The following is a 24,617-nucleotide window of genomic DNA, read 5'->3' as shown; positions in this document are numbered from 1 at the left end:
CCTGAGGAGGAAGAGGAGGGTGAGGAAGGGCCTGAGGAGGATTTGAGGAGGAGGAGGAGGGTGAGGAAGGGCCTGAGGGGGATTTGAGGAAGAGGAGGGTGAGGAAGAAGCTGAGAGGGATTTGAGGAGGGTGAGGGTGAGGAAGGGCCTGAGGAGGATTTGGGGGGTCCTGAGGAGGAGGAAGAGGGGAGGAAGGCAGCGCCAGCCTCGGGGGAGGGGATTTGGGGGATTTTGGGGATTTTGGGGATTTTGGAAGGATGATCCATGGTGGGGGAGGGGATTTGGGGGATTTTTGGGGGGGCTCTTGAGGTGCTGGGGGGGTTTAACCCAAATTTTGGGGGTTTGGGGCTTTCCTGAGGGGGTCCCACCCCTTTTTTTAGGGGCTTTAATTTGGGGAGGGGGTTTCGTTCCTCTAGGGAAGACAAACTCATTTTTTGGGGGGGTTTAGGCCCTTTTTTTGGGGATTTAGACCCTTTTTTGGGGGGGTTTAACCCCTTTTTTGGGGATTAAAATCCTCACTTTTTGGGGTTTAACCCCTTTTTTGAGGATTAAAATCTTCATTTTGGGTTTAACCCCTCTTTTGAGGGATTAAAATCCTCATTTTGGGGGGTTTAACCCCTTTTTTGGGGATTAAAATCCTCATTTTTTGGGGTTTAACCCCTTTTTTGAGGATTAAAATCTTCATTTTTGGTTTAACCCCTTTTTTGGGGGATTAAAATCCTCATTTTTGGGGTTTAACCCCTTTTTTGGGGATTAAAATCCTCATTTGGGGTTTAAATAACTTTTTGAGGATTAAAATCCTCATTTTTGGGGGTTTAACCCCTTTTTTGGTGGATTAAAATCCTCATTTGGGGTTTAAATAACTTTTTTTGGGATTAAAATCCTCATTTTGGGGGATTTTAGGGGTTCATCTTTTTTGGGGAAAGTTTGACTTCTAGAGGAGGATGTCTAGTTGGGTTTTTTGGGTTTTTTTTTGGTTTTTAACCCTTTTTTAGTGATATTTCGGCGCTGGGTGGGTTTAACCCCTATTTTGGGGGATTTTAGCTCCTTTTGGGTCTTTTTTTGGGGGAAATGGTTATGAATGAGTTCTTAATTTCCTCCTTAAAATTCCATTTTTTTCCTTAAAATCCCCCCCAACTTTGGGTCAGGAGCTTTGGGGGTCCCTGCAGGGATTTGAAATGTTCCAAAATCTCCAAATCTGCCCCCAAAAATCCCCTTTTCCCTCTTTTTCTGACTCATCCCCTCAATAATTCGGAGCCATTTCTTGGATTCACATTCTTTTTTTGGTAGTTTAATCCAAATAATGTGAGAGAAACAGAAAAAAAAATTAAAATCAGGGAGGTTTTGGGGGGAATTTGTAGGAAAAATGGTAAATTCAGGGAGTTTTGGGGGTGTTTGTAGGGAAAAAAGTGAATTTGGGGAGATTTTTAGGGGGAAAAAAGTGAATTTTTAGGGGAAAAAAGGGAAATCCGGGGAGTTTTGAGGGTGTTTGTAGGGGAAAAGGGAGTTTGGGGAGTATTTTTAGGGGAAAAAAGCAGCTTTTAGGGAAAAAACTGAATTTTTAGGGGGAAAAAGCTAAATCCAGGGAGTTTGGGGTTATTTTTAGGAAGAAAAAAAGGTAATTAAGGAAGTTTGGGGGATGTTTTTGAGGATAAAAAGATAAATCCAGGGAGTTTGAAGCTATTTTTTATAAAACAAAAAGTGAAATAAGGAAATTTTAGGGTGAAAAGGTAAATCCAGGGAATCTGGGGGTAATTTTTAGGAAAGATGATGAAATGAGTGAGGTTTCGGGCTATTTTTAGGGAAAAAAAAGGGAATTTTTAGGGGGGAAAATGGTAAATTCAGGCAGTTGGGGGTTTTTTTGGGGGGAAAAAAGCAAATAAAGGGAGGTTTGGGGGATATTTCTTTAAAAAACAAAGCAGTCCCAGGGATTTTTGGGGGGTTTTCCTGGGAAAAAGGCAAATCCAGGGAATTTTGGGAAGCTGGGCTTCATTTCCGTGTGGGGAACGGGTGGGAAAATGGGTGGAAAATGTGGAAATTTTGCATTTTTTGGTGCCTTTTCTCCCCTAAACGTGGAAATCCTCCCCCGGTGTGTCCCAAACCAAGTAGAAACCCCCGCAAAAAAACGTCACAAAAGCACACAGTTCCCAAAAAAAACCCCCAAAAACCCAAAAATCCCCAAAATCCCAAAAATCCCAAAAAAGGGACGTTCCCAGGTGCGACAGCCCCGAGCTGGAACGGGAATTTCCACCCCGGCCGTGGAAAAGTCGGTGGAAATCGCCGGAAAAATGTGTGAAAATCATCCAAAAAGGTGGTAAAAAGCACCTCACACTGCCCCGTGCCCCCAGGTGTGCCCAGGTGTGCCCACAGGTGTGCCCAGGTGTGTCCCAGTTATGACCCAGGTGTGCCCAGGTGTGCCCACTGGTGTGCCCAGGTGTGCCCCAAGTGTGTCCAGGTGTCCCCAAGTCTGTCCCAATTGTCCCCAGGTGTGCCCCAGTTGTGCCCAGGTGTGCCCAGGTGTGTCCCAGTTATGACCCAGGTGTGCCCAGGTGTGCCCCAGTTGTGCCCAGGTGTCCCCAAGTCTGTCCCAATTGTCCCCAGGTGTGCCCCAGTTGTGCCCAGGTGACCTCAAGTGTGCCCCAGTTGTGCCCAGGTGTCCCCAAGTGTGTCCAAGTGTGCCCCAGCTGTCCCCAGGTGTGCCCCAGTTGTGCCCAGGTGTCCCCAAGTGTGCCCCAGGTGTGCCCAATTGTCCCCAGGTGTGCCTCAGTTGTGCCCAGGTGACCTCAAGTGTGCCCCAGGTGTGCACAGGTGTGCCCCTGGTGTGCCCAATTGGCCCCAGGTGTGCCCAAGTGTGCCCCAGGTGTGCCCAGGTGTACCCCAATTGTCCCCAGGTATGCCCCAGGTGTGCCCCAATTGTCCCCAGGTGTGCCCCAATTGTGCCCAGGTGTCCCCAAGTGTGTCCAAGTGTGCCCCAGCTGTCCCCAGGTGTGCCCCAGTTGTGCCCAGGTGTGCCCCAATCATCCCCAGGTATGCCCAAGTGTGCCCCAGTTGTGCCCAGGTGTACCCCAATTGTCCCCAGGTATGCCCCAGGTGTGCCCAGGTGTGCCCCAATCATCCCCAAGTGTGCCCCAGGTGTGCCCAGATGTGCCCCAATTGTCCCCAGGTGTGCCCCAGTTGTGCCAAGTGTGCCCCAATCATCCCCAAGTGTGCCCCAGGTGTGCCCAGGTGTCCCCAGGTGTGTCCAGGTGTATCCCAAGTATGCCCCAGGTGTGCCCCAGTTGTCCCCAGGTGTGCCCCAGTCGTCCCCAGGTGTGCACAAGTGTGCCCCAGGTGTGCCCCAATTGTACCCAGTTGTGCCCAGGTGTCCCCAGGTGTATCCAGGTGTCCCCAGGTGTGCCCCAGGTGTGCCCATATGTCCCCAGCTGTGCCCAGGTGTATCTGAGATGTGCCCACATGTATCCCAGTTGTGCCCAGCTGTGCCCCAGGTGTGTCCTGGGTGTGCCCAGGTGTCCCCAGCTGTGCCCAGGTGTGCCCAGGTGTATCTGAGATGTGCCCAGTTATGTCCCAGGTGTGCCCAGTTGTATCTCAGGTGTGCCCAGGTGTATCCCAGCTGTGCCCAGGGCCATTCCAGGTGTGCCCAGGGTTATGCCAGGTGTGCCCAGGGTTATTCCAGCTGTGCCCAGCTGTGCCCAGGTGTATCTCAGCCATATCCCAGGTGTGCCCAGGTGTATCCCAATTGTGCCCAGGTGTGCCCAGCTGTGCCCAGGTGTATCTCAGCTATATCCCAGCTGTGCCCAGGTGTATCCCAGCTGTGCCCAGGTGTATCCCAGCTGTGCCCAGCTGTGCCCAGGGTTATCCTAGGTGTGCTCAGGTGTGCCCAGGTGTATCCCAGGTGTGCCCAGGGTTATCCCAGGTGTGCCCAGGTGTATCCCAGCTGTGCCCAGCTGTGCCCAGGTGTATTCCAGCTGTGCCCAGGTGTATTGCAACTGTGCCCAGGTATATCCCAGCTGTGCCCAGGTATATCCCAGCTGTGCCCAGCTGTGCCCAGGTGTATCTCAGCTCTATCCCAGGTGTATCCCAGGTGTGCCCAGGTGTGCCAGGTGTGCCCAGGGTTATCCCAGCTGTGCCCAGGTGTATCCCAGCTGTGCCCAGGTGTATCCCAGGTGTGCCCAGGGTTATCCCAGGTGTGCCCAGCTGTGCCCAGGTGTATCCCAGCTGTGCCCAGGTGTATCTCAGCTCTATCCCAGGTGTATCCCAGGTGTGCCCAGGTGTGCCCAGGTGTGCCCAGGTGTATCTCAGCTCTATCCCAGCTGTGCCCAGGTGTGCCCAGGTGTGCCAGGTGTATCCCAGGTGTGCCCAGGTGTATCCCAGCTGTGCCCAGGTGTATCTCAGCTCTATCCCAGGTGTATCCCAGGTGTGCCCAGGTGTGCCCAGGTGTATCTCAGCTCTATCCCAGGTGTATCCCAGCTGTGCCCAGGTGTATCTCAGCTCTATCCCAGGTGTGCCCAGGTGTGCCCAGGTGTGCCAGGTGCCCCCATCCCTCAGAGCCGTTGGAATTTTGGGCTCGTTTCCCCTCCCCCCGTGTTCCCCGGCTGGTGAGGCACAAATTGGGAATTATTCCCTTTTTCCTGATTATTCCCAAAAAATCCCCCTCATTGCTCCCCAGAAAAAAACCATTTTCCCATCAAATCCCATTTTTTCACCATTTTCCCAGAAAAATCTCATTTTTCCCAAAAAATCCAATTTTTTCACCATTTTCCCCAGAAAGTCCCATTTTTCCCAGAAAATCCCATTTTTTCACCATTTTCCCCAGAAAAATCCCATTTTCCCCATAAAATCCCTTTTTTTTTCAAAATTTTCCCCAGAAAAAATCCCATTTTTCCCATCAAATCCCTTTTTTTCCAAAATTTTCCCCAGAAAAATTCAATTTTTCACCATTTTCCCCAGAAAAATCCCATTTTTGTCCAAAAACCCCGAAAATTCCCAGTTTTTTTTCCAGGAAGAATAGAGAATCTCAGGAGGATCCACAATTCCCATTTCCCTCTCCAAACCCCAGTGTTTTTCCCAGAAAAATCCCATTTTTTTCCCTAAAGAATCACAAAAAAACCCGGTTTTCCTCCCCCAAAAAACTTAGAAATATCCCATTTTTTCACCATTTTTTTTCCCATAAAATTCCCATTTTTTTCAGGAAGAACAGGGAGCCTCAGGAGGATCCACAATTCCCATTTCCCTCTCCAAACCCCTTTATTTTTCTTCTGAAAACATCCCATTTTTTCACCAAAAAAATAACATTTTTTCGCCGAAAAATCGCATTTTTTCGCCGAAAAATCCCATTTTTTTGCCGAAAAATCCCATTTTTTCGCCAAAAATTCCCGTTTTTTCACGGAAATTCCCGTTTTTCCTCAGGGAGGATGGGGAGCTGGAGGAGGGCGAGCTGGAGGACGACAGCGCCGAGCTGGCGCTCGCACTCCCAGCAAGACCAACCTCATAAAATCCCATTTTTTCCCATAAAATTCCCATTTCTTCCCAGGAAAAACAAGGAGCCTCAGGAGGATCCACAATTCCCATTTCCCTCTCCAAACCCCTTTATTTTTCTTCTGAAAAAATCCCATTTTTTCACCAAAAAAATCCCATTTTTTCGCCGAAAAATCGCATTTTTTTGCCGAAAAATCCCATTTTTTCGCCGTTTTTTCGCGGAAAATTCCCGTTTTTTCACGGAAAATTCCCGTTTTTTCACAGAAATTCCCGTTTTTCCCCTCAGGGAGGATGGGGAGCTGGAGGACGACGGCTCCGAGCCGGCGCCGCTCGCCCTCCCAGCAGGACCAGCCCCAGAAATCCCATTTTTTTCCCCAAAATCCCATAAAATTCCCGTTTTTTCCCAGGAAAAACAAGGAGACTCAGGAGGATCCACAATTCCCATTTCCCTCTCCAAAACCCAGTGTTTTTCCCCAGAAAAATTGCATTTTTTCACCTAAAAATCCCATTTTTTCCCCAAAAAATCCCATTTTTCCGCCGTTTTTTCCCCGAAAAATCCCATTTTTTCGCCGAAAAATCCCATTTTTTCGCGGAAAATCCCGTTTTTTCACGGAAATTCCCGTTTTTCCCTCAGGGAGGATGGGGAGCTGGAGGAGGGCGAGCTGGAGGACGACGGCGCCGAGGAGGCGGCTCCGAGCCGGCGCTCGCACTCCCAGCAGGACCAACCTCATAAAATCCATTTTTTTCCCCAAAATCCCATAAAATTCCTGTTTTTTTTCCAGGAAGAATAGCGAGCCTCAGGAGGATCCACAATTCCCATTTCCCTCTCCAAAACCCAGTGTTTTTCCCCAGAAAAAATCCCAGAAAATCCTATTTTTTCCCCAAAAAATCCCATTTTTTCGCCGTTTTTTCCCCGAAAAATCCCATTTTTTCGCGGAAAATCCCCGTTTTTTCACGGAAATTCCCGTTTTTCCCCCAGGGAGGATGGGGAGCTGGAGGAGGGCGAGCTGGAGGACGACGGCGCCGAGGAGGCGGCTCCGAGCCGGCGCCGCAGCGTCTCCCCCCAGGACCAACCTCATAAAATCCCATTTTTTCCCATAAAATTCCCGTTTTTTTCAGGAAAAACAAGGAGCCTCAGGAGGATCCACAATTCCCATTTCCCTCTCCAAACCCCAGTGTTTTTACCCAGAAAAAATCCCAGAAAAATCCCATTTTTTCACCTAAAAATCCCATTTTTTCCCAAAAAATCCCATTTTTTCGCCGTTTTTTCGCAGAAAATCCCCATTTTTTCACGGAAAATTCCCGTTTTTTCACGGAAATTCCCGTTTTTCCCTCAGGGAGGATGGGGAGCTGGAGGAGGGCGAGCTGGAGGACGACGGCGCCGAGGAGGCGGCTCCAAGCCGGCGCCGCAGCGTCTCCCCCCAGGACCAACCTCATAAAATCCCATTTTTTCCCATAAAATTCCCGTTTTTTCCCAGGAAAAACAAGGAGCCTCAGGAGGATCCACAATTCCCATTTCCCTCTGCAAACCCCAGTGTTTTTCCCCAGAAAAATTGCATTTTTTCACCTAAAAATCCCATTTTTTCCCCAAAAAATCCCATTTTTTCGCCGTTTTTTCCCCGAAAAATCCCATTTTTTTGTGGAAAATCCCATTTTTTCTCGGAAATTCCCGTTTTTCCCCTCAGGGAGGATGGGGAGCTGGAGGACGACGGCTCCGAGCTGGCCCCCATGCTCCCAGCAGGACCAACCTCATAAAATCCCATTTTTTCCCATAAAATTCCCATTTTTTTCCAGGAAAAACAAGGAGCCTCAGGAGGATCCACAATTCCCATTTCCCTCTCCAAACCCCATTGTTTATCCCCAGAAAAATCGCATTTTTTCACCAAAAAATCCCATTTTTTTGCCGTTTTTTCCCAAAAAAATCGCATTTTTTCACCAAAAAATCCCATTTTTTCGCCGTTTTTTCCCCAGAAATTCCCGTTTTTTCACGGAAATTCCCGTTTTTCCCTCAGGGAGGATGGGGAGCTGGAGGAGGGCGAGCTGGAGGACGACGGCGCCGAGGAGGCGGCTCCGAGCCGGCGCCGCAGCGTCTCCCCCCAGGACCAACCCCAGAAATCCCATTTTTTCCCATAAAATTCCCGTTTTTTCCCAATAAGAACAGGGAGACTCAGGAGGATCCGCAACTCCCATTTCCCTCTCCAAACCCCTTTATTTTTCCCCAGAAAAAATCCCAGAAAAATCCTATTTTTTCCCCAAAAAATCCCATTTTTTCCCCAAGAAATCTCATTTTTTCGCCGTTTTTTCGCAGAAAATCCCCATTTTTTCACCGAAAATTCCCGTTTTTTCACGGAAATTCCCGTTTTTCCCTCAGGGAGGATGGGGAGCTGGAGGAGGGCGAGCTGGAGGACGACGGCGCCGAGGAGGCGGCTCCGAGCCGGCGCTCGCACTCCCAGCAGGACCAACCTCATAAAATCCCATTTTTTCCCATAAAATTCCCATTTTTTTCAGGAAGAACAGGGAGCCTCAGGAGGATCCACAATTCCCATTTCCCTCTCCAAACCCCTTTATTTTCTTCTGAAAAAATCCCATTTTTTCCCCAGAAAAATCCCATTTTTTCGCCGAAAAATCGCATTTTTTCGCCGAAAAATCCCATTTTTTCACGGAAATTCCCCGTTTTTTCACGGAAATTCCCCGTTTTTTCACGGAAATTCCCGTTTTTCCCTCAGGGAGGATGGGGAGCTGGAGGAGGGCGAGCTGGAGGACGACGGCGCCGAGGAGGCGGCTCCGAGCCGGCGCTCGCACTCCCAGCAGGACCAACCTCATAAAATCCCATTTTTTCCCATAAAATTCCCATTTTTTTCAGGAAGAACAGGGAGCCTCAGGAGGATCCACAATTCCCATTTCCCTCTCCAAACCCCTTTATTTTCTTCTGAAAAAATCCCATTTTTTCCCCAGAAAAATCCCATTTTTTCGCCGAAAAATCGCATTTTTTCGCCGAAAAATCCCATTTTTTCACGGAAATTCCCCGTTTTTTCACGGAAATTCCCCGTTTTTTCACGGAAATTCCCGTTTTTCCCTCAGGGAGGATGGGGAGCTGGAGGAGGGCGAGCTGGAGGACGACGGCGCCGAGGAGGCGGCTCCAAGCCGGCGCCGCAGCGTCTCCCCCCAGGACCAACCCCAGAAATCCCATTTTTTTCCCCAAAATCCCATAAAATTCCCGTTTTTTCCCAGGAAAAACAAGGAGCCTCAGGAGGATCCACAATTCCCATTTCCCTCTCCAAACCCCAGTGTTTTTCCCCAGAAAAATTGCATTTTTTCCCCAAAAAATCCCATTTTTTCGCCGTTTTTTCCCCGAAAAATCCCATTTTTTCACCGAAAAATCCCATTTTTTCACCAAAAATCCCCGTTTTTTTCACGGAAATTCCCGTTTTTCCCTCAGGGAGGATGGGGAGCTGGAGGAGGGCGAGTTGGAGGACGACGGCGCCGAGGAGGCGGCCCCGAGCCGGCGCCGCAGCGTCTCCCCCCAGGACCGGCCCCACCGGCGCCCGAAGCGCAAACGCCGCAAGGACAAGGACAGGAGGAGGTCCAAGAAGAAGAGGAAATCCAAGCACCGGGTGACAATTCCCAAAAAATCCGGGAATTTCCGGGAAAAACCCACCATTTCCTGGCTTTTTCCCCTTGGAAATGCCTGAAATCCGGTTTTTTGGGGGGATTTAACGCTGTGCGATTTGGCTCGGATTGCAGGAAAAGTTCTTTTTTTGGGGGTTTGAAGGAGGAAATTGCCTGGAAATTATCCTCAGATTCCAGGAAAAATCGATTTTTAGCATCTTTATTCCGAAGTTTTACAAGAATCCCCCTCAAATTCCAGGAAAAATCCATTTTTTGGTCTCTTCATTCCAAAGTTCTATAAGAATTCACCTCAAATTCCAGGAAAAATCCATTTTTTGGTCTCTTCATTCCAAAGTGCTACAAGAATTCACCTCAAATTCCAGGAAAAATCCATTTTTTGGTCTCTTTATTCCAAAGTTTTACAGGAATTCCCCTCAAATTCCAGGAAAAAACCCATTTTTAGTGTCCTTATTCCAAAATTCTACAAGAATTCCCCTCAAATTCCAGGAAAAATCCATTTTTAGTGTCCTTATTCCGAAGTTTTACAAGAATTCCCCCCAAATTCCATGAAAAATCAATTTTTAGCATCTTTATTCCAAAGTTCTATAAGAATTCCCCTCAAATTCCAGGAAAAAACCCATTTTTAGTGTCCTTATTCCAAAGTTTTACAAGAATCCCCCTCAAATTTCAGGAAAAATCCATTTTTTGGTCTCTTTATTCCAAAGTTCTATAAGAATTCCCCTCAAATTTCCGGAAAAATCCATTTTTAGTATCCTCATTCCAAAGTTCTACAAGAATTCCCCCCAAATTCCATGAAAAATCCATTTTTCAGTTTTTTTATTCGGAAGATCTGTAAGAATTCCCCTCAAATTCCATGAAAAAATACATTTTTTAGCATCTTAATCACAGAATCAGGAATTCCAGAGGCTGGAAAGGGCTCAGGGCTGACTTTTCCCAGGAAAATTGGGAATTCCGGGATTTGGGAAGGGCTCAGGGCTGACTTTTCCAGGAAAATTGGGAATTCCAGATTTGGGAAGGGCTCAGGGCTGACTTTTCCAGGAAAATTGGGAATTCCGGGATTTGGGAAGGGCTCAGGGCTGACTTTTCCAGGAAAATTGGGAATTCCAGATTTGGGAAGGGCTCAGGGCTGACTTTTCCCAGGAAAATTGGGAATTCCGGGATTTGGGAAGGGCTCAGGGCTGACTTTCCCAGGAAAATTGGGAATTCCGGGATTTGGGAAGGGCTCAGGACTGACTTTTCCGGGTTTTCCAGAGGCACGCCTCGTCCAGTGAGGAATTTTCGGATTTCAGCGACGATTCCGATTACAGCCCCGGAGAAAAGGGACACCGGAAATACCGGGAATACAGCCCGGCCTATCCCGTGAGTTTACTGGGAATACTGGGAATGAAAACTGGGAATACAGCCCGGCCTATCCCGTGAGTTTACTGGGAATACTGGGAATGAAAACTGGGAATACTGGGAGTGAAAACTGGGAATACAGCCCGGCCTATCCCGTGAGTTTACTGGGAATACTGGGAATGAAAACTGGGAATACAGCCCGGCCTGTCCCGTGAGTTTACTGGGAATACTGGGAGAGAAAACTGGGAATGAAAACTGGGAATACAGCCCGGCCTATCCCGTGAGTTTACTGGGAATACTGGGAATGAAAACTGGGAATACAGCCCGGCCTATCCCGTGAGTTTACTGGGAATACTGGGAATGAAAACTGGGAATGAAAACTGGGAATACAGCCCAGCCTATCCCGTGAGTTTACTGGGAATACTGGGAATGAAAACTGGGAATACAGCCCGGCCTGTCCCGTGAGTTTACTGGGAATACTGGGAATGAAAACTGGGAATACAGCCCGGCCTATCCCGTGAGTTTACTGGGAATACTGGGAATGAAAACTGGGAATACAGCCCGGCCTATCCCGTGAGTTTACTGGGAATACTGGGAATACTGGGAGAGAAAACTGGGAATACAGCCTGGCCTATCCCGTGAGTTTACTGGGAATACTGGGAATTTTTTGGAATTTTTGGCAATTCCTCATCCCAGCCTCTCCCATCCCATTCCCAGTGCCACCAGTACTCCCAGTTGCCCTGGAATTTTGGGAATCCATGGGAATTTTTGGGAATCCCTCATCCCGACCTCTCCCATCCCATTCCCAGTGCCACCAGTACTCCCAGTTGCCCCGGAATGTTGGGAATTCCATGTTCCAACCTGTCCCATCCCATTCCCAGTGCCACCAGTACTCCCAGTTGCCCTGGAATTTTTGGGAATTCCATGTTCCAGCCTCTCCCATCCCATTCCCAGTGCCACCAGTACTCCCAGTTGCCCTGGAATTTTGGGAATTCCTCATCCCAGCCTCTCCCATCCCATTCCCAGTGCCACCAGTACTCCCAGTTGCCCCGGAATTTTGGGAATCCATGGGAATTTTTGGGAATTCCTCATCCCAGCCTCTCCCTTGCCATTCCCAGTGCCACCAGTACTCCCAGTTGCCCCAGAATTTTGGGAATCCATGGGAATTTTTGGGAATTCCATGTTCCAGCCTCTCCCATCCCATTCCCAGTGCCACCAGTACTCCCAGTTGCCCCGGATTTTTGGGAATCCCTCATCCCAGCCTCTCCCATCCCATTCCCAGTGCCACCAGTACTCCCAGTTGCCCCGGAATTTTGGGAATTCCTCATCCCAGCCTCTCCCTTGCCATTCCCAGTGCCACCAGTACTCCCAGTTGCCCCGCAAGCCGCACCCCAAGGGGGACCCCAAGGCCTTTGGGGCGGAATTCCCGCCCGAGGCCTTCGTCCCCGCGGATCCCGAGGAGGAGGAGGAGGCGCCCAAGGACGACCTGGACGATTTTTCCAAGGAGCTGAGCCGCTACCGGCGCTGCAAGGAGGGAGCGCACCGCGCCCGCGGTACGGAAAACCGGGAACACCGGGAACACCGGGAACAGCGGGAACCAATCCCAGCCAAACCGGACAAAACACAGCCCAAAACTTCCATTCTGCCTTTTTTCCCCGAGTTTTTCCCATTTGGTTTCCCATTTTTTCACGTTTTTTCCTATTTGTTTTCCCTATTTTTTTCTCTTTTTTCCCATTTATTTTCCCATTTATTTTCCCTATTTTTTCCCATTTATTTTCCCATTTATTTTGCCATTTATTTTCCGATTTACACCCATTTTTTCCCATTTATTTTCCCTAGTTTTTCTCTTTTTTCTCATTTATTTTCCCATTTACACCCATTTTTTCCCATTTATTTTCCCTATTTTTCTCTTTTTTCCCATTTATTTTCCCATTTATTTTCCCTATTTTTTCTCTTTTTTCCCATTTATTTTCCCATTTACACCCATTTTTTCCCATTTATTTTCCCTATTTTTTCTCTTTTTTCCCATTTATTTTCCCATTTATTTTCCCATTTACACCCATTTTTTCCCATTTATTTTCCCGATTTTTTTCTCTTTTTTCCCATTTATTTTCCCATTTATTTTCCCATTTATTTCCCCATTCACACCCATTTTTTCACATTTTTTCCTATTTATTTTCTCTAGTTTTTCTCTTTTTTCCCATTTATTTTTGCTGGTTTTTTTCTAATTTTTCCATCTCTCCCATTTTTCCCCTTTTTTCCTTATTTATTTTCCCACTTTTCCCCATTTTTTCCCATTTATTTTCCCATTCACACCCATCTTTTCCCATTTTTTCCTATTTATTTTCCCTATCTTTTCTTTTTTCCCATTTATTTTCCCATTTACACCCATTTTTTCCCATTTATTTTCCCTATTTTTTCTCTTTTTTCTCATTTATTTTCCCATTTACACACATTTTTTCCCATTTATTTTCCCTAGTTTTTCCTATTTATTTTCCCATTTATTTTCCCATTTATTTTCCCATTCACACCCATTTTTTCCCATTTATTTTCCCTAGTTTTTCTCTTTTTTCTCATTTATTTTCCCATTTACACCCATTTTTTCCCATTTATTTTCCCTATTTTTCTCTTTTTTCCCATTTATTTTCCCATTTACACCCATTTTTCCCCATTTATTTTCCCTAGTTTTTCTCTTTCTTCTCATTTATTTTCCCATTTATTTTCCCATTTATTTTCCCATTTACACCCATTTTTTCCCGTTTATTTTCCCTATTTCTTCTCTTTTTTCCCATTTATTTTCCCATTTATTTTCCCATTTACACCCATTTTTTCCCTTTTATTTTCCCTATTTTTTCTCTTTTTTCCCATTTATTTTCCCATCTATTTTCCCATTTATTTTCCCATTTACACCCATTTTTTCCTATTTATTTTCCCTATTTTTTCCCATTTATTTTCCCATTTATTTTCCCTATTTTTTCCCATTTATTTTCCCATTTATTTTCCCATTTACACCCATTTTTTCCCATTTATTTTCCCTAGTTTTTCTCTTTTTTCTCATTTATTTTCCCATTTACACCCATTTTTTCCCATTTATTTTCCCTATTTTTTCTCTTTTCTCCCATTTATTTTCCCATTTATTTTCCCATTCACACCCATTATTTCCCCCATTTCCCCCATAATTTCTCCCATTATTTCCCCCGTTATTTTCCCATTTTTGCCATGATTTCCCTGTTATTTTCCCATTATTTTCCCGTTATCTCCCCATTATTTTCCCATTATTTTCCTGTTATTTCCCCTTTGTCTCCCCATTTTCTCCCCATTGTTTTCCCCATTTTCTCCCCATTATTCCTGGTTTTCTCCCTGTTGTTTTCCCCGTTATTCCCGGTTTTCTCCCCGTTATCTCCCGTTATTTCCCTGTTATCTCCCCGTTTTTCCCCGTTATCTCCCCATTTTCTCCCCGTTATTTTCCCCATTTTCTTCCCGTTGTTTTCCCTGTTATTCCCGGTTTTCTCCCCGTTATTTCCCGTTAATTCCCCATTTTCTCCCCGTTGTTTTCCCCGTTATCTCCCCATTTTTCCCCGTTATTTCCCTGTTATTCCCGGTTTTCTCCCTGTTATTTCCCCGTTAATTCCCCATTTTCTCCCCATTATTTCCCCGTTATCTCCCTGTTGTGTCCTGGTTTTCTCCCCGTTATTTCCCCGTTATTCCCGGTTTTCTCCCCGTCGTTTTCCCCGTTATCTCCCCTTTTTTTTCCCCGTTAATTCCCCATTTTCTCCCCGTCGTTTTCCCCGTTATCTCCCCTTTTTTTCCCCCGTTATTCCCGGTTTTCTCCCCATCGTTTTCCCCGTTATCTCCCCTTTTTTTCCCCCGTTAATTCCCCATTTTCTCCCCGTCGTTTTCCCCGTTATCTCCCCGTTATTTCCCCGTTGTGTCCCGGTTTTCTCCCCGTCGTTTTCCCCGTTATCTCCCCGTCGTTTTCCCCGTTGTGTCCCAGTTTTCTCCCCGTCGTTTTCCCCGTTAATTCCCCATTTTCTCCCCGTCGTTTTCCCCGTCATTCCCGGTTTCCTGCCCGTCATTCCCGGCGGTTTCCCGTTTTCCAGGCCGGGGCCGGGGCCGGCCGTTCCGGGGCCGGGGCCGGGGCCGGGGGCTGGGCCGGGGCCGGAGCCGCAGCGACCCCGAGGATGAGGAGGAGCCCTTCGAGCAGGAGCTGGAGGTCAGCCGGAATTCCCGGGAATGCTGAGCCTGCCCGGGCTCGGGAATTCCCCGGGGAATTCTGACCCAATCCCGGGAATTCTGATCCGGTCCTGGGGAATTCTGAGCCAATTCTGGGGAATTCTGACCCAATCCTGGGGAATTCTGACCCAATCCCAGGGAATTCTGAACCAATCCTGGGGAATTCTGACCCAATCCTGGGGAATTCTGACCCAATCCCGGGGAATTCTGATCCAATCCCAGGGAATTCTGACCCAATCCCGGGGAATTCTGAACCAATCCCGGGAATTCTGACCCAATCCTGGGGAATTCTGACCCAATCCTGGGGAATTCTGACCCAGTCCCGGGAATACTGACCCAATCCCGGGAATTCTGATCCGGTCCTGGGGAATTCTGACCCAATCCTGGGGAATTCTGAACCAATCCTGGCGAATTCTGAACCAATCCTGGGGAATTCTGACCCAATCCCGGGAATTCGGAACCAATCCTGGGGAATTCTGACCCAATCCTGGGGAATTCTGACCCAATCCTGGGGAATTCTGACCCAATCCCGGGGAATTCTGACCCAATTCTGGGGAATTCTGACCCAATCCTGGGGAATTCTGACCCAATCCCGGGGAATTCTGACCCAATTCTGGGGAATTCTGACCTAATCCTGGGGAATTCTGACCCAATCCCGGGGAATTCTGATCCAATCCCAGGGAATTCTGACCCAATCCTGGGGAATTCTGACCCAATCCAGGGGAATTCTGACCCAATCCCGGGAATTCTGACCCAATTCTGGGGAATTCTGACCCAATTCTGGGGAATTCTGACCCAATTCTGGGGAATTCTGACCCAATCCTGCGGAATTCTGACCCAATTCCGGGAATTCTGACCCAATCCTGGGGAATTCTGACCTAATCCTGGGGAATTCTGACCCAATCCCGGGGAATTCTGACCCAATCCTGGGGAATTCTGACCTAATCCTGGGGAATTCTGACCCAATCCCAGGGAATTCTGACCCAATCCTGGGGAATTCTGAACCAATTCTGGGGAATTCTGACACAATCCCGGGAATTCTGACCCAATCCAGGGGAATTCTGACCCAATCCCGGGAATTCTGACCCAATTCTGGGGAATTCTGACCCAATCCTGCGGAATTCTGACCCAATTCCGGGAATTCTGACCCAATCCTGGGGAATTCTGACCCAATTCTGGGGAATTCTGACCCAATCCCAGGGAATTCTGACCCAATCCTGGGGAATTCTGACCCAATTCTGGGGAATTCTGACCCAATCCCGGGGAATTCTGACCCAATCCTGGGGAATTCTGATCCAATCCTTGGAATTCTGACCCAATCCCGGGAATTCTGACCCAATTCTGGGGAATTCTGACCCAATCCCAGGGAATTCTGACCCAATCCCGGGGAATTCTGACCCAATCCCGGGGAATTCTGACCCAATTCTGGGGAATTCTGACCCCATCCCGGGAATTCTGACCCAATCCCGGGAATTCTGACCCAATTCTGGGGAATTCTGACCCCATCCCGGGAATTCTGACCCAATCCTGGGGAATTCTGATCCCATCCCGGGAATTCTGACCCAATCCTGGGGAATTCTGACCCAATTCTGGGGAATTCTGACCCAATCCCGGGGAATTCTGACCCAATCCAGGGGAATTCTGACCCAATCCCGGGAATTCGGAACCAATCCTGGGGAATTCTGACCCAATCCTGGGGAATTCTGACCCAATCCTGGGGAATTCTGACCCAATCCCGGGGAATTCTGACCCAATTCTGGGGAATTCTGACCCAATCCTGCGGAATTCTGACCCAATTCCGGGAATTCTGACCCAATCCTGGGGAATTCTGACCTAATCCTGGGGAATTCTGACCCAATCCCGGGGAATTCTGATCCAATCCCAGGGAATTCTGACCCAATCCTGGGGAATTCTGAACCAATTCTGGGGAATTCTGACACAATCCCGGGAATTCTGACCCAATCCAGGGGAATTCTGACCCAATCCCGGGAATTCTGACCCAATTCTGGGGAATTCTGACCCAATTCTGGGGAATTCTGACCCAATTCTGGGGAATTCTGACCCAATCCTGCGGAATTCTGACCCAATTCCGGGAATTCTGACCCAATCCTGGGGAATTCTGACCCAATTCTGGGGAATTCTGACCCAATCCCAGGGAATTCTGACCCAATCCTGGGGAATTCTGACCCAATTCTGGGGAATTCTGACCCAATCCCAGGGAATTCTGACCCAATCCCGGGGAATTCTGACCCAATCCCGGGGAATTCTGACCCCATCCCGGGAATTCTGACCCAATCCCGGGGAATTCTGATCCAATTCTGGGGAATTCTGACCCCATCCCGGGAATTCTGACCCAATCCCGGGAATTCTGACCCAATTCTGGGGAATTCTGACCCCATCCCGGGAATTCTGACCCAATCCTGGGGAATTCTGATCCCATCCCGGGAATTCTGACCCAATCCTGGGGAATTCTGACCCAATTCTGGGGAATTCTGACCCAATCCCGAGGGAATTCTGACCCAATCCCGGGGAATTCTGACCCAATCCCAGGGGAATGGATTTGGGAGGATTTGGGATGGATTTGGGGTGGAATTGGGAAGGATTTGGGATGGATTTGGGGTGGGATTTGGGGTGGATTTGTGATTTGGAATTGAGACGGGTTTGGATGGTTTGGACTGGGATTTGGGTGGATTTGGGATGGATTTGGGCTTTGGAATTGAGACGGATTTGGGCTTTGGAATTGGGCTGGGATTTGGGCTGGGATTTGGGTGGTTTTGGGATGATTTGGGCTGGATTTGGGGTGGTTTTGGGGTGGATTTGGGATGGTTTGGGTTTGGTGTTCCCAGTACTGCGACCCCGAGGAGCCGCTGGGCGACGACGACTTCGACGACTTCGCGCAGGAGCTGTCGCAGTACCGGCGCTGCAAGGAGCGCGGCCGGGGTCAGAGCGGCTGCGGCGCCCCAAATCCCCCCAAATCCCCCCAAATCCAGCCCAGATCCCCCCAAATCCCCCAAATCCCCCAAATCCAACCCAGACCCCCCCAAATCCCCCCAAATCCCCCCAAATCCAGCCCAAATCCAACCCAAATCCCCCAAATCCCCCAAATCCCCCCAAATCCAACCCAAATCCAACCCAAATCCAACCCAAATCCAACCCAGATCCAGCCCAAATCCAACCCAGATCCAGCCCAGATAACCCCAAATCCCCCCAAATCCCCCAAATCCCCCCAAACCCCCCAAATCCCCCAAATCCCCCCAAATCCAACCCAGATCCAACACAGATCCAGCCCAAATCCCCCCCCAAATCCCACCAAATCCAGCCCAGATCCAACCCAAATCCAACCCAAATCCAACCCAGATCCAGCCCAGACCCCCCAAATCCCCCCAAATCCCCCCAAATCCAACCCAAATCCAGCCCAAATCCAGCCCAGATCCCCCAAATCCCCCCAAATCCCCCCAAATCCCCCCAAATCCAGCCCAGATCCAGCCCAGATCCCCCCCCCAATCCCAGCCCAGATCCAGCTCAAATCCCATTCCCCAATCCCCCCTCCCGAATCCCCCCTCCCGAATTCCACTCCCGAATCCCCAATCCCACTCCCAATTCCCACTCTCCAATCCCCCCTCCCGAATTCCCACTCCCGAATCCCAATCCCCAATCCCAAATCCCACTCCCAAATCCCCAATCCCAAATCCCAATCCCATTCCCAAATCCCCACTCCCAAATCCCACTCCCAATCCCCCCTCCCGAATCCCCACTCCCAATCCCCAATCCCCCCTCCCCAATCCCAATCCCATTCCCAAATCCCCAATCCCCCCTCCCCAATCCCCAATCCCATTCCCCACTCCCCAATCCCCAAATCCCAATCCCCAATCCCCAATCCCCCCTCCCAAATCCCAATCCCATTCCCCAATCCCAATCCCCCTCCCGAATCCCGTTTCCCAGGGCCGGGCCGTGGCCGTGGCCGTGGCCGGGGCTGCAAGGGGCCGGGCCGGGGCCGAGCCCGCGGCCGCAGCGCCAAAGGCGGCGACGACTTCTACGAGGACGAGGGGGTGAGCCGGCCCCAAATCCCCGGATTCTGCCCCAAAATTCCCCAGTTCCCGGGGTTTCTGTCCCAAACTGACCAAATCCCCGGATTCTGCCCCAAAATTCCACAGCTCCCGGGGTTTCTGTCCCAAACTGACCAAATCCCCGGATTCTGCCCCAAAATTCCACAGCTCCCGGGGTTTCTGTCCCAAACTGACCAAATCCCGGGATTCTGCCCCAAAATTCCACAGCTCCCGGGGTTTCTGTCCCAAACTGACCAAATCCCCGGATTCTGCCCCAAAATTCCACAGCTCCCGGGGTTTCTGTCCCAAACTGCCCGAATCCAGGATTCTGTCCCAAACTCCCTCAAATTCCTGGGTTTCTGTCCCAAACTGCCTGAATCCCGGGATTCTGCCCCAAAATTCCACAGCTCCCGGGGTTTCTGTCCCAAACTGACCAAATCCCCGGATTCTGCCCCAAAATTCCACAGCTCCCGGGGTTTCTGTCCCAAACTGACCAAATCCGGGATTCTGCCCCAAAATTCCACAGCTCCCGGGGTTTCTGTCCCAAACTGACCAAATCCCCAGATTCTGCCCCAAAATTCCACAGCTCCCGGGGTTTCTGTCCCAAACTGACCAAATCCCCGGATTCTGCCCCAAAATTCCACAGCTCCCGGGCTGGCTATCCCAAACTGCCCGAATCCAGGATTCTGTCCCAAACTCCCTCAAATTCCCGGGTTTCTGTCCCAAACTCCCTCAAATTCCTGGGTTTCTGTCCCAAACTCCCTCAAATTCCTGGGTTTCTGTCCCAAACTGCCTGAATCCCGGGATTCTGTCCCAAACTCCCTCAAATTCCCGGGATTCTGTCCCAAACTCCCTCAAATTCCCGGGATTCTGTCCCAAACTCCCTCAAATTCCCGGCATTCTGTCCCAGAACAGCCCAAATTCCTGGGGTTTCTGTCCCAAATTTCCCAAATCCCAGGATTTAAGATCCAGGACAGCCCAAATTCCTGGGGTTTCTGCCCCAAATTTCCCAAATCCTGGGATTTCTGTCCCAAACTGACCAAATCCCCAGATTCTGCCCCAAAATTCCCCAGTTCCCGGGCTTTCTGTCCCAAACTGCCTGAATCCCGGGTTTCTGTCCCAAACTCCCTCAAATTCCCGGGATTCTGTCCCAAACTCCCTCAAATTCCCGGGTTTCTGTCCCAGAACAGCCCAAATTCCTGGGGTTTCTGTCCCAAATTTCCCAAATCCCAGGATTTAAGATCCAGAACAGCCCAAATTCCTCGGGTTTCTGTCCCAAACTTCCCAAATCCTGGGATTTCTATCCCAAACTCCCCAAATTCCCAGATTCTGTCCCAAATTTCTCAAATTCCCAGGATTTCTGCCCCAAATTTCCCAAATCCCGGGACTTGTGATCCAGAATAGCCCAAATTCCCAGGATTTCTGCTCCAGAACAACCCAAATTCCCAGGATTTTTCTCTCCAAATCCCCCTTTTCCCCAAAAAAATTCCTGGGATTTTTCCCACCAAATCCCCTTTATTCCCTTTTTTCCCATTTTTGCCGTTTTTTGCCCCAAATCTGGCCGGGCAGGACGGGGTTGGGTACCGGCGCGAGGACAAGGCTCACCAAATTTCCCTTTTTTCCCGTTTTTGCCGTTTTTTGCCCCAAATCCGGCCCGGCAGGACGGGGGCGGGTACCGGCGCGAGGACAAGGCTCACCAAATTTCCCTTTTTTCCCATTTTTTGCCCCAATTCCGGCCGGGCAGGACGGGGGCGGGTACCGGCGCGAGGACAAGGCTCACCAAATTTCCCTTTTTTCCCATTTTTTGCCCCAAATCCGGCCGGGCAGGACGGGGGCGGGTACCGGCGCGAGGACAAGGCTCACCAAATTTCCCTTTTTTCCCGTTTTTGCCGTTTTTTGCCCCAAATCCGGCCTGGCAGGATGGGGTTGGGTACCGGCGCGAGGACAAGGCTCACCAAATTTCCCTTTTTTCCCGTTTTTGCCGTTTTTTGCCCCAAATCCGGCCCGGCAGGACGGGGGCGGGTACCGGCGCGAGGACAAGGCTCACCTGCCCGCCGACAAGAAGGGCAAAGTCATCTGCAAATACTTCCTGGAGGGCAGGTGCACCTGGGTAAGGGCACAGCTGGCACACCTGGGCACACCTGGGCACACCTGGGGACACTTGGGGAACACTTGGGTACACCTGGGCACACCTGGGCACAGCTGGGCACACCTGGGGAACAGCTGGGGAACAGCTGGGGACACCTGGGCACACCTGGGCACAGCTGGGGACACCTGGGGAACACCTGGGTACACCTGGGCACACCTGGGGAACAGCTGGGCACACCTGGGCATGGCTAGGAACACACCTGGGCACACCTGGGGGACAACTGGGCACAGCTGGGGACACTTGGGGAACACTTGGGTACACCTGGGCACACCTGGGGAACAGCTGGGGCACCCCTGGGGCACACTGGGGGTACCTGGGGCACACTGGGGGTACCTGGGGCACACCTGGGCACACCTGGGGACACTTGGGGAACACCTGGGCACACCTGGGGGACACCTGGGCAGACCTGGGCATGGCTAGGAACACACCTGGGCACACCTGGGGCACACCGGGGGTACCTGGGGAACACCTGGGCAGACCTGGGCATGGCTAGGAACACACCTGGGCACACCTGGGGCACACCGGGGGTACCTGGGGAACACCTGGGCACACCTGGGCATGGTTAGGAACACACATGGGCACACTGGGGGTACCTGGGGAACACCTGGGCACACCTGGCACACATGGGAGACACCTGGGTACACCTGGGGCACACCTGGGGCACACCGGGGGTACCTGGGGCACACCTGGGGCACATCTGGGCACACCTGGGGCACATCTGGGGCACACTTGGGGCACACCGGGGGTACCTGGGGCACACCTGGGGAACACCTGGGGAACACCTGGGCACACCTGGGGCACACTGGGGGTACCTGGGGCACACTTGGGGCACACCTGGGCACATCGGGGGTACCTGGGGAACACCTGGGCACACCTGGCACACCTGGGCACACCTGGGCACACCTGTCCCACCTGTCCCAGCTGTGTCTCACCTGTCTGACCCCGCCCAGGGCGAGCACTGCAACTTCAGCCACGACGTCGAGCTGCCCAAGAAGCGCGAGCTGTGCAAGTTCTACATCACGGGGTACTGCGCCCGCGCCGACAGCTGCCCCTACATGCACGATATCCTGCCTGGACACGCGAGAAACACGGGAAAAACACGGGAGAAACACGGGCTGAACCTGGGAGAAACGCGGGAGAAACACGGGCTGAACCTGGGAGAAACACGGGAGAAACGTGGGAGAAACACGGGCTGAACCTGGGAGAAACACGGGCTGAACCTGGGAGAAACACGGGTTAAACACGGGCTGAACCTGGGAGAAACACGGGAGAAACATGGGCTGAACCTGGGAGAAACATGGGAGAAACACGGGAGAAACACGGGAGAAACGCGGGAGAAACATGGGAGAAACACGGGAGAAACGTGGGAGAAACACGGGCTGAACCTGGGAGAAACATGGGAGAAACACGGGAGAAACACGGGCTGAACCTGGGAGAAACACGGGAGAAACACGCGAGAAACACGGGCTGAACCTGGGAGAAACACGGGAGAAACACGGGTTAAACACGGGCTGAACCTGGGAGAAACACGGGAGAAACATGGGCTGAACCTGGGAGAAACACGGGAGAAACACGGGCTGAACCTGGGAGAAACATGGGAGAAACACGGGAGAAACACGGGAGAAACACGGGCTGAACCTGGGAGAAACACGGGCTGAACCTGGGATAAACACGGGAGAAACACGGGCTGAACCTGGGAGAAACATGGGATAAACATGGGATAAACACGGGAGAAACACGGGAAAAACATGGGATTAAACCCGGGTTAAACCTGGGATAAACCTGCCCCAAATCTGGGCTGGGCCCTTGCTCGGCATTTTGGGGGTTTTTGGGATTTTTGGGGATTTTGGCATTTTTGGGATTTTTTGGGGTTTTTTTGGGATTTTTGGGGGTTTTTGGGGGTTTTTGGGGACTTTGGGATTTTTGGGGTTTTTGGGATTTTGGGGATTTTAGGGTTTTGGGGGTTTTGGGGATTTTTGGCATTTTAGGGGATTTTTTGGGATTTTTGGGGGTTTTGGGGGTTTTGGGATTTTTCGGGATTTTTGGGATTTTTCAGGATTTTTGGGGGGTTTTGGGGTTTTCAGGATTTTGGGATTTTTCAGGATTTTTGGGATTTTGGGGGATTTTTGGGGGGTTTTGGGGTTTTTGGGATTTTGTGGGTTTTTTGGGGATTTTTTGGGGTTTTTGGGATTTTGTGGGATTTTTGGGGGTTTTTGGGATTTTCAGGATTTTCGGGATTTTAGGGGATTTTTGGGGGGTTTTGGAGTTTCCAGGATTTTGGGGATTTTTGGGGTTTGGGGATTTTGGGATTTTTCAGGATTTTGGGGATTTTGGGGATTTTTGGGGGTTTTTGGGGTTTTCAGGATTTTGGTGATTTTGGGGATTTTTGGGATTTTGGGATTTTTCAGGATTTTCAGGATTTTTTGTGATTTTGGGGGATTTTTGGGGTTTTTTTGGGGTTTCCAGGATTTTGGGGATTTTTGGGGGTTTTGGGGTTTTTGGGATTTTGGGGGATTTTTGGGGGTTTTTGGGGTTTTTGGGATTTTGGGGGATTTTTGGGGGTTTTGGGGTTTTTGGGATTTTGGGGGTTTTTGGGGTTTTTGGGATTTTGGGGATTTTGGGGATTTTTGGGGGTTTTGGGGTTTCCAGGATTTTGGTGATTTTGGGGATTTGGGGGATTTTGGTGATTTTGGTGATTTTGGGGATTTTGGTGATTTTGGTGATTTTGGGGATTTTTGGGGGGATTTTGGTGATTTTGGTGATTTTGGTGATTTTGGTGATTTTGGGGATTTTGGTGATTTTGGGGATTTTTGGGGGGATTTTGGTGATTTTGGGGATTTTGGTGATTTTGGGGATTTTGGGGTTTTCCTTGACGGCGCCACGGGATTTCCCGTGCAAGCTGTTCCACACCACCGGGCTCTGCATCAACGGCGACGGCTGCATGTTCTCGCACGCGCCGCTCTGCGACGACACGCGCCAGCTGCTCGACAAGGTACGGCACACCTGGCACACCTGGCACACCTGGGCACACCTGGGCACACCTGGGCACACCTGGGCACACCTCACAGCACACCTGGGCACAGATTACAGCACACCTGGCACACCTGGGCACACCTGGGCACACCTGGGCACACCTGGGCACACCTCACAGCACACCTGGGCACAGATTACAGCACACCTGGGCACACCTGGGCACACCTGGGCACACCTGGGCACACCTGGGCACACCTGGGCACAGCTGGGCACAGCTCACAGCACGCCTGGGCACAGCTGGGCACGGCTCAGGTCACGGCTGCATGTTCTCGCACGCGCCGCTCTGCGACGACACGCGCCAGCTGCTCGACAAGGTACCCAAATCACACCTGGGCACACCTGGGCACACCTGGGCACACCTCACAGCACACCTGGCACACCTGGGCACACCTGGGCACACCTGGGCACGGCTCAGGTCACACCTGGGCACACCTGGGCACACCTGGGCACACCTGGGCACAGCTGGGCACACCTGGGCACACCTCACATCACACCTGGGCACACCTGGGCACGGCTCAGGTCACGGCTGCATGTTCTCGCACGCGCCGCTCTGCGACGACACGCGCCAGCTGCTCGACAAGGTACGGCACACCTGGCACACCTGGGCACACCTGGGCACACCTGGGCACACCTCACAGCACACCTGGGCACAGCTGGGCACACCTCACATCACACTTGGGCACACCTGGGCACAGCTGGGCACACCTGGGCAC

At 50.6% G+C, this 24,617-nt stretch overlaps 1 protein-coding gene across 1 annotated transcript in view; it reads left to right on the top strand.

The window, feature by feature from the left end:
• LOC144247697 (zinc finger CCCH domain-containing protein 4) overlaps window positions 1-24,617 on the top strand; it is a 37,076-nt gene that overhangs the window by 3,390 nt on the left and 9,069 nt on the right. The window contains exons 3-11 of the mRNA XM_085564736.1: window positions 8,915-9,089; window positions 10,357-10,464; window positions 11,798-11,996; window positions 14,544-14,656; window positions 17,523-17,616; window positions 18,619-18,725; window positions 20,734-20,832; window positions 21,822-21,933; window positions 23,754-23,863. Of these exons, the coding sequence (XP_085420862.1) occupies window positions 8,915-9,089; window positions 10,357-10,464; window positions 11,798-11,996; window positions 14,544-14,656; window positions 17,523-17,616; window positions 18,619-18,725; window positions 20,734-20,832; window positions 21,822-21,933; window positions 23,754-23,863 (1,117 nt within the window). The remainder of the gene's footprint in view (window positions 1-8,914; window positions 9,090-10,356; window positions 10,465-11,797; window positions 11,997-14,543; window positions 14,657-17,522; window positions 17,617-18,618; window positions 18,726-20,733; window positions 20,833-21,821; window positions 21,934-23,753; window positions 23,864-24,617) is intronic.

The sequence above is a fragment of the Lonchura striata genome, chromosome 34 (assembly GCF_050655825.1).
Source record: "Lonchura striata isolate lonStrDom1 chromosome 34, ASM5065582v1, whole genome shotgun sequence".
Lineage (NCBI taxonomy): Eukaryota > Metazoa > Chordata > Aves > Passeriformes > Estrildidae > Lonchura > Lonchura striata.
This window is presented reverse-complemented; position numbering and strand designations above follow the sequence as displayed.